We start from the raw sequence: 12,772 nt of genomic DNA on the forward strand, positions 1-12,772 counted from the left end.
GAGCTGCTGCTATGGAGGGAACATCTGTGGCCTTCCCAATGTGGAGGGCTTAGACATTCACTTAGCCAGTGGGAACTTTATTAATGCTAAAGTAGTGGGCCTATATAGCAGCTGGGCAAAGTAAGGCTGTATCTAGGGGAGCTAGGCTTACATAGTGAAGTTCTGGCAGAAAGTCATACAACCAATAGATGTTGTGGATGAGGATGTAGTTTTATGGTGGTTAAAGATAAGAAGGAAAGAAAGAACTTTAAGACGCTCTGAAGTTACAGGATGAGCACCCCTCAGGAGGGGCCTCACAAAGTACGAGAAAAGCAACCCTTAACATGCTGTATCCACATCAATATGTTGGCTATAGCACCAGGCTTAGAGAGATGAAGACCTGAGTTCAAATTCACCCTCAGATACATACTAGCTGTATGATGAAGGCAAGTTACTTAACCTCTGTTTGCCTCAATTTCCTCATCTGTAAAATGGAGATAATATCTAGCTCACAGGGTTATTGTAAGAATCAAATGCGTAATAATTATAAAGTGTTTAAAATATTGTCTAACACAAAGGAAGCTCTATAAAAATGTTAGTTGTTGTTTTATTAATATTTTATTATTTATGTTTAAATTCAAGTAGATTCAATATAGTTTTCATATTTATTTTATTGTATTCTATTTCATTCCTTGAAAATTTAATTCAATAAATATTATTGTCTAAAGGAAAAAAGGAAATAATTACTTCCCTCAGAGTATGTATTCTACTAACAAGATTTACAGTATAGGTACACAGATAATGTGGATGTGGTAACTCTCATCTAAGCAAATTCAAGTAACTGGAAGGATCCATTTGGCAACTATTCTAGAAAACAGAAATTCACAGTAGTATTTTAATCAAAAGACAGATTTTATATTGTAATTCTAAACCAAAAAATATTTTGCATTGAGTTGTTAGATATGATCTAGGACAATTCTATCTTAGGTTTCCCAAAAATAACCATCCTAAGGAAATAGGAGAAGTATAATATGTGTAATCCCAAGAGACATAGGACTGTCAACGTTAATTAGCATTTAGCTTCTAATACTAGAATTACTGAAGCATATTCCAGTTTTGACAATAAGAATCAAATAATCATGATCATTTCCAGTATTAGGAGATATACATCATTGTTAGACAGTATGTAATTGACATGAAAACTAAGTCACTGGTACATAGTCAAACACAAGTCCTATGTCAAACATAGTTACAGTAATTTATCAACTCAGTTAAACAAACATTTTGGCTCAGGAAACACAAAACACTCTAAACATGTTCCAAATTGAACCTCATGAAGTAAGAGAGTATAGTATATATGTGGAAGTAAGAAAAGAAATGGGGTTCAGAAATAATATATGGATAAATCAACAAAGTAGAATTTAAACAATGTAATTAGTTATTGCTATTTAATCATCCATTTAAACTTTTTCTTGCTAATTCTAAATTAAATTATTTAACCTAGGTTAGATTATCAAACTCTCAAGCTATATATCTGTATTATAAAATATATTGTCATTCAAGATTGCATTAACAAAAGGTATTACTGAAAGCAATTAGTCACAGTCAAGCCATAACTTTTACACTGTCTATACCAGCATTACATTGGGAAAACATCCCCAACTTGCATATTCAACAAGAATTCATTGAATAAACATTGATTAAAGCACTTACTTTGTGTCAGAAACCATACTAGAAACTGAGAATACAAAGACGGAAATTCAACAATGCCTACCCCTCAAGGAGTTTGTCTTCTATTAAATATAAGCTCATATTCTATTAAATTAACATATATCAAAATAAACATATGTATTAGATTTAAACATATACACATGTACGCATGTAGGTATATGCTTTCCCTTATAGTCACCTATTCCTGGGAGAATAGCTATCCAAAACCTTGCCTCTTCATTTACATGGCTTGGAATTTCTCTTTCATTTTCTTTCTTTTTCATACTCATTTAGACAGACCCTAATAATGCCAGAAACCTTCCCCTCTCACTATTTCTTTCTCACTTCACTGCATTGACAATCCTGGGAAGAATAGGCAGTGGCTAAGGGCAAGAGGAAGGTAAATCCTCCATGTAACATCCTTATCTCTACTTAGCATATAATCTCCCTAAGAAGAGGTTTCTATTTCTTTTTTTGTCTTTATATTCCCATTACCTAACACAATGCCTGCCCACAGCCACAACCACAGTTCAAGTGTCTATTGCCTTATTACCTCACCTCCAGACTATTGCAATAACCTTCTAAGCAGTTTTCCTGCATCAGTCTCTCCCCACTCCAATATATATTCCATTCAGCTTCCAAGGTGATTTTTCTAAAGCATTAGGTCACCAGATCACTCCTGAGAATATAGTATAGTGCTAATTATACTACAGAACTAAAGAGAGTTACCTAAATGTTAAAGAAAAGTTCAATGGGATCTAATTGCTCCTTATTATTTCTAGAATCACTCATAGACTCCTATTCAAAGGAGCTATTCATAGCCTGATACTCTCCTACCTTTTCAGTCTTCTTACACTTTATTCCCCTCCATTCAATGTATATTCCAACAACCCTAACTGACTTCTAATTTCTCAAACACAACACTATCTCATATCTCTCCACTGCCCCACATTAGACATGCCTTTGTACTGGATTACCTTCTGACCTGTAGTGCTCTACTCCCTTACCTCCATTTTTGTTTTCTCTGACTTCCTTCAAGACTCAGCTCCAATTCCACCTACCTTGGGAGAACTTCACCTGACCCTCCAGCTATTAATGCCTTCCCTCTGAGATTACCTGCCAGGTCTTCCACTGCATCCAGGTGCATCTCTAGTTGTCCTGTTCTGTGTCTTGCCACTGGACCCAGATGACTACAGAGGAGAAAGTGAGGCTGGTGACTTTGCACAGCCCTCCCTCACTTAAATCCGATTTACTTGCAAGTCAAGATATCACCTTCCTGATGTCATGGTCCTCTTCCAGAATGAAGGACAAACAACTAGGTCTATAGATAACTTCTATCAACTTAATTACAGTATCAGCCTAGTTATTTACATGTTGGCTCCCCCTTTAAAATGTAAACTCTTTTGTATTTCTTTATATCCCTGACATATAGTAGGCACTTAATAAATGCTTATTGACTGGACTTAATATATAGTAGGCAAACAGTGTTTGTTTAATTGAACTCTTTCTACATTCAGGTTACTGATGGCATTATTCTGATTCCTTCTTATCCCAGCCCCAGAAGCCTCATTGTACTCCTCACCTAGAGCCTTCTCTATACCCTATCCTGTGACAAAATGTCCAAAATAGTCAATCCTGAACGGGAGCTTTTCTCTAGCATTTACCTGACTGTTCCTTTAATCCTGTAGTACTATGAGCACTTTACTAAGTATTCAGGTATACTGCACATGAAATAGATTTTGGGAATTAGACTAATAACTCAATGGCCACACACAATGGTGTACAAGAAAATGCACCCAGAATCCCAAATTGTAGCTCAAGCTCTTTATAAATTGTGTTCTAGATTTAGAGCTAGGGAGGATCTTAGAGATCATTTAGTGCAATCCCTTCATTTTACAGATAAGGAAAATGAGATCTTGAGATGTGAAGGAACTTGCCCAAGATCACCTGAGTAGTAAGTGATGTAGCCAGGGTTTGAATCTATATCCTTTAATTCCAAATCTGGCACTCTTTCCACTGTGGCACACTGTTCATGTAAGAGTTGTTTTTTGTTTTTGTTTTTATTTGGTTTTAACCTCATTTGAGACCCTAGCAAGTAACACTTTAAGTTTAAAGTTGTCCCAAGTCTCTATCTCAGAACCTGGAGTGTGTTCTGCACTGCCGCCCTACTCCTCCTGACATTTGTGTTTTTAATGCCTGTGTAAACATGTAATAGAAAATTTCCATTGAGACAACTTGGACAAAAAATAGAATTGCCTTACTAAAATACTTAAGAAAAAGCAACCAAATATTTAGGATATGCTACTGTGTACATATTTCTTGAAATCATATATATATATATGTAAGCATGTATGTATGTATGTATGTATGTGTGTATGTGTATGTATGTATAAAATCCTTCTCCAAAGTTCTTCTGATGCTTCCCTTTGGTTTGTAGATGACCATGAGTTCTCAATAGCTAGACCAGTCAAGCATGCTAGAAAATACTTTAAGTAGAGGCATAGAGATGGACTAGATATATCTTTTTTGAAGACCAACTTGGGGGATCAGCAGAAAAGTTTCATAGAGCAATTTTCTGGCCACATCAATATTTAAAAACTATCTACTAAGTCATAGAAAGATTGCCATGGGTGTCAGTAGAAGAAGGCACCATTCCAATGAAATTACCTATCCTTGAAAAAGTTTATAGAGTTCTCCTATAAAATCAGACTCCCTCTCTCTCTCACTGTCCTTCTCCTTCTCCTTCCCTCTCCCACTTTTCCTGTCCCTCTTCCTGCTCCTTCAGGATTCACACAAATTTTTACTACAAAATATAGTTTAATTATAAACCATTTTTCCTTCTGTAAATCACATTATGATTCAATTTAAAATAAAGAATCTAATCCCATAGTGCCCCTTCACCTTGGCTGTCTGTAAATGATGTGGTGAGTTTGAAGATCATGAAGAACAGAAAAATAATGATCTGTATAACCTTTTTGGGTTTAGAAAGCTCTTTACATATATTATGTCATTTGTGATTCTCACTAGTGTACTCTTCCAAATTAGCCAATATAACATCATTAACTCTTAATCAGAAACATTTAATAAAAAGAAAGCAAAAATAATTTTAAAAGAATATTTCAGTCATAATCCAGAGACACAGTCTCCAATGACCACAGTGTCCTAGGGAGAGAGTGAGTCTAAACTTTCAAAACCAGAGCAAAGCACATGAGTCGGGAATACATTGCCCAGGGCAACTCACTATTGTAGACTACAGCACTTGATGTCCCTTGTCCCCCTTAGAAACTGTCTACCACAAGTCATTGATAAATTTGATCCCTTCTCTTCTGGGCCTCTTTGCTTTCTTACTATTCTCAGATCAAATTCACTTCTGGGTTGGCCCATTAATGTTAAGCCCTTAGGAACTGCTGGATCTTGCTAGGTATGCTTCCTTGACCATGTTCTGAATGGTTGTTCCTTTGTAGGCAGTAGTGAGTAATGCCTGCTGTTGTAGCTCATCCAAAAGCAATGCTTCTTCTTCCAAGCATCAAAACTTTTCTTTCATTCAATTCTTCAAAACAGCCAAGTTTTTTCCTACAAGTTTCTCCAAGGAGCAGAATTACTTCCTCTAATTGCCTCTATCAAGCAGCAAGTGGCAATGCAGATTCTGAAATCTTAATAGCTCTAAGATTGCTTCTCAGACCCATTGAGAAGTCAGACCTTGTCCCTGAGGGGTCTGGTTTTATCAATACTACTGCTCCAAAGCAAGGGTTTTTTGTGTGAAAGAATATACATTTCTGTCAGCCAAGCTACAAATAGGCAATATACAGTCATCCCATAGTTACCAAATAATTCTAGGTATCATGGTTTCTCAGTTTTCCATCTTAAATTCCTTGTATCAATCATAAATTAAATAGATGATAGGAAGTTGAACACTTACTCTGAATGGATGTCTTCACTCTATGAAATTGTTTTTTCATTGTTTCCATTGCAACTAACTTTATTTTTCTTTCTCTTGCAATCAACAAGACTGTTCCAGTTAGAAAGGGGTGCCATGTTACATAGTTTGAACAAAAATAGTTACGCTGAAGAAGAGTGTCACTACATATAAAAAGATTTTAGTGAAACTCTCAACTTAGCCCCCTAATATTTTTAGCATTCTCCCCTATTTTATCACTCAAATTACTTTGGATTTTCTTTGTATACATTTTACATTTATTTATCTGACTCTATGCCATTTCTGCCAGTAGAATGCAAGCTCTGTGAAGACAAGCAAGAACTTTTTTTGTTTTAATCTTAGCCTGCCCAACACCTGCCACAGTCCCTAATGCATACTCGTTACTCATTAAATGCTTGTGGAATTAAATTGATCATGAAAGGTAAATATGCATGCAAGAATCATAATAGTTCATAATTAATTTTCTCCCAGGAAGATTCCTTCTGCAATAAAAAGATTAGTACTTCATTTTCTCTTACTAAAGAACAAAATTTTAGGTATCTTTCTCATTAATTACATACAGTCAACAGCTTCCAACAAGTCCATGAAAGAAGCAAATTTTTTTTCTATTTGATTTACTAAATTATTGCCTCAATACCACACCAACAATGCCTAAACGGACTAAAAAATCATCTCATATTACTCAACAATGGATAAGTGGTAACTTTAACATTTGATAACTGCAAAGTCATGTCATTAAATTGTAATGTATTATTTCTTAAACAGAGACTATTCTAGTCTCCACCCTGGGACTGCTTAACATTGTGACCCTCAATTCTGTGGGTGTCTTCTTCTTTTGTTACATGAAGGATTAAAAGAAATACTGAAAGTACTTTCTATGACCAGATTCCTAACAAAATCCAGGTATGATGAAATGATGTTGAATTAAAACAGGTTTTGGGTTGATGTAGAGAAAGACTTTCTACTTTTGTGCTCAATATGCATCCTGGGAATCAGTATAAATTCTTTTGAAAGGTTAAGTGAGGTAAAATCAAACTGAGGTATACTATGTCTACTCAGTCAAATGAAGTGTGGTTTGATTGAAATAAACTATCTAGCAGTTCACTGAAGTTCTATTGACTCTGCTTGAATTATCTGGATAATTACTTCCATTTAATTTCATACTTGTAGAGAAGCAACACAGAATAGCAGAAATAATTCTGGATTTATAGTTAGGGAGACATATTCAAATTCTTCTACTGACACTTACTAGCCACATGACAATATATAAATCACAATTCTCTCTGTGCCTCATTTTCCTCATTTGTGAAGTGATGATAATCATACCTGTAGTACTTACCTCACTGAGTTGTGAAGATCAAATGGGAAAGAATGTCTGTATGGCACTTGTCAGACATTAAAGCTCACAGGGGAAAAGGGGGGAAGAAGGGATGGGAGAAAGAAAGGGAGAGGGAGCAGTTTCAGGAATAGGATCTAATAGCTAACTCATGTTCTTTAGTCATGGTGGGGAAGGGGGCAAGGGGAGTGTCTTAGAAGGTGTCTAGACCTGTGATTTCTTTGATTGTAGAGTACTCCTAGCATAGAAACTCTCTCCATCAGCGCAAAACAGTCACTCATCTGTAACTTCAAGTCTTGTAGAGTTGCTGAGAGGTTAAATGACCTCTCAGCCACATAACTGGCATGTATTAGAGACAGGACTTGAATCCTGGCCTTTTGATTGCCAGGTCTGTCTTCCATTCCCTATACCATGTTTCCTCTCTTCTCTAATCATTTAATAATCATAAATATGAATTAGAAAATAATTTCAGAAATATTTCTGATCATAAAGAAATTATAAGGCTCTCTACTGATGCTAAATTATTTTTATAACTGTAAATAAAAGACATTTATTTCACGTTATTGTAACATTACAGTTCATACTTTTATAAACCTGAGATTCAAAAATGAGTGTTTTGTCTTTCTGGCTTAATACTTTCCTTTTATATTTATTAGATGAAAGCAAATTACTTGGTGCAGTGTTGTCCTATTTTGCTGTCATGTTTGAACCTCTAATACTTTTGTCATTTGTTTATAAATGGGAGAGAATGAAAAACTAGCATTTATGATCAAGATGATTAGTTTTAACATCATCTTGGCTACCAGAAAGTCATAGATAAATTACCCAACTCTCAAGGGGAAGCCATAGAATACAATTAGCTTCATTTCATATTAAACCAATTATTGCTAAGTATCATTCTTGAAGAGAAATGTCATTGATTTTCACATTTCTTCCTGGGTTTTCAAAACAAATAGCAAAGAACAAGCCTTCCCTCCAAAAGAATTAGCCTGGCTGGGAGCTTTGCAGGGAGGTGGGTGGTTCAGCACAGTCTTGTAGTTGTTTCTAAATGGCAGGAAAACAGTAATTCCTTCTTCTTAATACTACTTCAATGAAGCTTTTTCAGTGCCAATCAATGACAACTAAAGGCTTTGAAGCTTTATGTACAGAAGATTTTTTTAATTTAATTTAATTTTTTAAATTTAATTTTTAAAATAATTTTGAAATCTGTCTCTCTTCTTCTCTGAATAATTATTGGCTTTTATATACTTACATAACTGGCTAGCAAAGGAAAGGTGAAGGAAAGGCTAGTGTGAGAAATATCTCTGGAGGTAATGGGATGTACACAGAAACTGCAGGGTGTTTTTTTTCTTCCTGACAAGATGGATAGTTACTTAACAACCACTATCCCCTCAGAGGCATCCAGGGAGGAATCAGAATCCATTAAATTAATTTAGGTCTACCAAGGACCTTTATCTAGGGAAAAAGAAAGCTCAACAAACTCCAAATACAGATCTTGTAGAAGTTTTGAAAACTTTTTTATTTTGAGTAAGAAAACATGTTTTAAAAGACAGAAATCTCAGTAATATAATGAACAGAAATTTCTTCCTATGTGCATTGAATGTACAAATGTACATTGTGGTCTTTAATTAGCATATCCATGAAAACTAAATGTCAGTGACACAAAGTCAAAATTAATGATGACTCAGGATCAATCATCAAGCATTTATTAATGCTTACTCTGTGTCAGGCACAGCGCCTGGGTCATGGCCAGCTAAGTATCAGCTTAACCTGGATGTCATCCCATATGTCAATTTCATTTTTTTATTTTATACGTGTTTATATTAATGCTGGAAATATTTTAAAATACTTAAGTCTTTTTAACATATTAAGTTGTTTATAGAACTGTTTTCTGTAAGTTCAGGCCTCTATATGAAAATAGCTAATTAATTAAACTTTTATATACATATACATACTCACATATTCAATATGACACGTTGAAATTATAACTCTGAAAGATAAATGTTTCTTTAAAATTATTTTTCTCAGGAGATATAAATGATAAATCATGGAATTTAGTATTAGAAGAGACTTCAGTGACCCTCTAGCACAGTTCCCACTATAACATACCTAAGAAGTGGTCAGCCAGCTCTTATTAAATTTCATCTTACTGTATTCATCCCAGTGTTCTATCTAACTTGTTGAAATCTTTTCTGAATCATGCCTCTGTCATTCCTCATTTTAGCTGTCCCTTGCTTCATCTGAAAATTAAGTAAACATTATATCCATGCCTTTATTCAAGTCTTAAATTTTACATGGCAGAAGATAGACTCTTGGAAACTCCAGTGAAAACTTCTTTGTAAGTGGACCCCCAAACCACTAATAGAGCCTCTTTAGGGACATTTTAGGTATAACCAGTTCCAAATAGACCTGCTTCTCCTACTGCCTAACTTGCATTCTTGCTATATTGTCTGTAAAGATGGCATGAGAGATTTTGCCAAAGACTTTGCTAAAAATCTCAATAAACTACAATTTGTCTGCATCATTCCTCTAATCTTCTCTGTCAAAAAAAGGAATGAGATTAATTGGGCATGGCCTCTTCTACAGACTCTTTGGGATCTCCCTTCTTTTTTTAGATGTTCACTAACCATCCCTTGGCTATACTTTGTAGATTTTTGCCTGGAATTGAAGTCAAATGCTTGGTTTATATTTTACAGACACATTTCTCTTCCTTTTCTTAAAAATTGTGAGAGTATTTGTCCTTTCCTCCTGTAGCACTTCTCCCATTTTCCAAGATCTTTGAAAAATCACTGATAGTGGTTTTAGTAACTCATCTGGACCTAGTGACAGGCACTGATCAAGATCTTCTAGGTCCTAGATTCTAGGTTCTAGTACCTAGATTGTAGGCACTTTCTCAAGCTAGAATGTAACATGAGAAATGGATCTTGGCAGTGGGAAGATGAGGGAGGAAGGTGACTGCTCATCACAAACCATAAGTTTCCCTTTAAAGTGAGCTCTCTGGTTACAAAAGACATCACTTGTAGAGCAAAGAGTTCTGGGGTAACCTCACCTTGACAGCTAGATGTTGCCAACGAACAAATTTGGATGAAGAAAGCCTGGGAGAAGCTAACTAGTTAGATCACCTGCCTTGCCGATTAAATTATTTACAATTTATTGTAAATAATATACAAATAAATATACAAATTATTAAACAAGTTTGTGTAATTATTTTTCTCTTGTGTTATAAAAGTCATATCTGTAAATCACTCCTGGTCTCTAACATTTGAGAAGTCAGATGACATGGTTTGATAGGCAAATGTTAGTTTTGAAAATTAAATCACAGATGCGCTGTAACATTGTACCTCAGTTTCTTTTTATTTCAGATAATTAATTTTGCCAATTATCCCATCTACTTCAAGCGCTGTACTACCTCTTCTGTGGTCTTCCTCTTTTCCTCTGCTATATTTTTTTAAAATTAACTCAGTGATTTCATCCCCTACCTTAACAAGAACCTTTCAGAGGCTGCCTTCTATTGGAAATCAACACAATATAATGAAAAGAGTACTGGATTGAGAATCTAGAGTACTGGGTATAAATCCTGGCTTTACTTACTAATTCTGGGACCTTGAGCAATTTTCTTAACCTTTCCGGCATTATTTCTCTTAGATGACTAATGAGGAAGTTGGATTCCATGATCTTTAAGGTCCTTTCCAGCTCTAAATTCTATAATCCCTTTAATTTAAGGTCATCACAATCTCCCAATGCTTAGGTCAAAAAATCGGGTTTAGTAATTGCCAGAAGAAAACCAAATATAGGGAATTCTAGGAATGCTCTGCTAATTTCTATTCTCCTGTCTTGATAAAATTATTGTCATACAGGTGATAATGAATATAGCAGAGGTTTTCCTTTAAAGAATATCTTTGAGCCAACAGAATGTACAACTTTTAATGACATATCAGAGGAACCTAAAAATGAGAAATGAGAGTCACCATACTTCAATCTTACTTTCGTTTAGTCTCAAACCAAATCTATGTATGTGTATGTGCTACCAAGACAAAGTCATAGGCTTTACATTAAACACATATATATCTCTCTCAGTTTCTACAGATAAAGTGATCTGAAGTCATATGTGATGCCTGAGTATGATGAAAAGAGAAACTGTGACCACCCTCCCCCAGAAATGTGAACTGCGGTTTCTTACTGGAATAGCAACATCCTCGATCAGATTTGTATGAAAACTCAAGTAAATAAAATGGACAATATTGTTCTACCTTAGAAACTCCATTTCTTATATGTTCTGAGCTGTACAATTGTCAGATTTTTATGGTTTAGATTGTAAACTGTGTTTGTTTTTTTCCTGGCAAATTATTGGTCTTTTTTTTTCATTTTGATGTCTTAAAGGCCAGTGTACTGTATGATAATGTGAAGGACATATATAAAAGTTAAGGGAGACACTGTATACAAATGTATATTTGTAAAAGCTATTTTTATGATTAGCATGTTTTACTGTATATCATATTTAAAGTCAGGTGATATCGCAATTATCTGTTTAAAGCTTAATTCTAACAATAACATGTTATGATTAGACATGTTGTATGCTAATTCTCATTACTTTTGGTTTTTAGACTTTCTAGTTATAACTTCAGTTCATAGGCATAAACTACCAAGGCAAAGTTATATTTCTGTTCTCTATATGCACTGTAAGAAATGCTGAAGAATGCAAATTTTTCAAATATGATATGAATCATTCAAAACCTATCATTTTCACCTGATGTCTTTAAAATGAGCATGCTCAGCTCCCCTAGTCAGGGACAAGCCAATTATTAACAATCTTTCTGAGTGATGCCTCAATCAGAGGTATGGTATCACCCTGAGAAATGGTCATATCAGTGCAGATGATTTTCCTGTTTCCTCTCAAGTGAAATGACAGTTCTTTCCCCAAAATCCAAAATTTTAAATGCGATTTAACACTTCATCCATCTTCTGGTCATAGGAGCTTTCCATTACTGAGCATCCCAAGTGTTTTCCAGATGCCATAGCTACTGTCTTGTGCTATGGACATGGAAGAGTCCATGTTCACAGAGACTGTAGGAGAATTCAACATATAATTTCTTAATAAATATTGTTTCTTTTCAAACAAATTTGATGTGTTACTTTCCTTTGGGCTATAGTTAGTTTTATATCAACTTCTTTTTTTTTTCCACTGCCATTCTACATCTTCACACAGGAAAGTATTTTGGAAAAGATGAGCCCTCTATGCAAAAAGAAAGTCAGACTCTAGTAATTGATTCAATAATACAACAAGAATTTATTCAGTGCCTACTATGTACCAGGCACTATGCTAGGAGCTAGAGACAGAACAAACACAAAAAACTAGAAAAATCTCTGCCCTCCAGGATCTTATCTTCTATTGAAGGATGGAGGAACAGATAACAACATGCATATTGAAAATTAAATACAAAATATACCCAAAATAGGTGTTAGATCAGGGTGGTAATAAAGCCAAGTTCTGCAGAAAACTAAGGATTCTATGATGAGGAAATCTCTGATCAAAGTAACTCCCTGTCTCTGGCACAGTCCTCCTCACTACCAGTCAAGTATAAACTGGTTAGGCCCATTTCTAAGGGAAGAATTTAAGCCAAGCATTTTTTTTAATGTTGGAATTAGGTCATTAGATCCTCATCATAAATTACCTCTGATTTCAAATTCAGTGATCTTTCCATTATGTCAATTTCCTGCCCTCAATAAATAAACAATAGTGCCACTGAGAAGCAGTGGGAAGACCACTGATTCTGGAATCAGAGGACCTAGATTCGAATCCCACCTTAATG

At 35.0% G+C, this 12,772-nt stretch overlaps 1 protein-coding gene across 3 annotated transcripts in view; it reads left to right on the forward strand.

Annotated features, from left to right (window-relative positions):
* The window catches only part of RALYL (RALY RNA binding protein like), an 800,002-nt gene extending 787,922 nt beyond the window's left edge, over nucleotides 1-12,080 (forward strand). For all 3 annotated transcript variants that reach the window (XM_072604984.1, XM_072604985.1, XM_072604986.1), the window contains one exon: nucleotides 11,040-12,080. In XM_072604984.1, the coding sequence (XP_072461085.1) occupies nucleotides 11,040-11,057 (18 nt within the window). In that variant the 3' untranslated portion in view covers nucleotides 11,058-12,080. The remainder of the gene's footprint in view (nucleotides 1-11,039) is intronic.
* Nucleotides 12,081-12,772: the final 692 nt, after the last annotated feature.

Source organism: Notamacropus eugenii, chromosome 4, assembly GCF_028372415.1.
Source record: "Notamacropus eugenii isolate mMacEug1 chromosome 4, mMacEug1.pri_v2, whole genome shotgun sequence".
NCBI lineage: Eukaryota > Metazoa > Chordata > Mammalia > Diprotodontia > Macropodidae > Notamacropus > Notamacropus eugenii.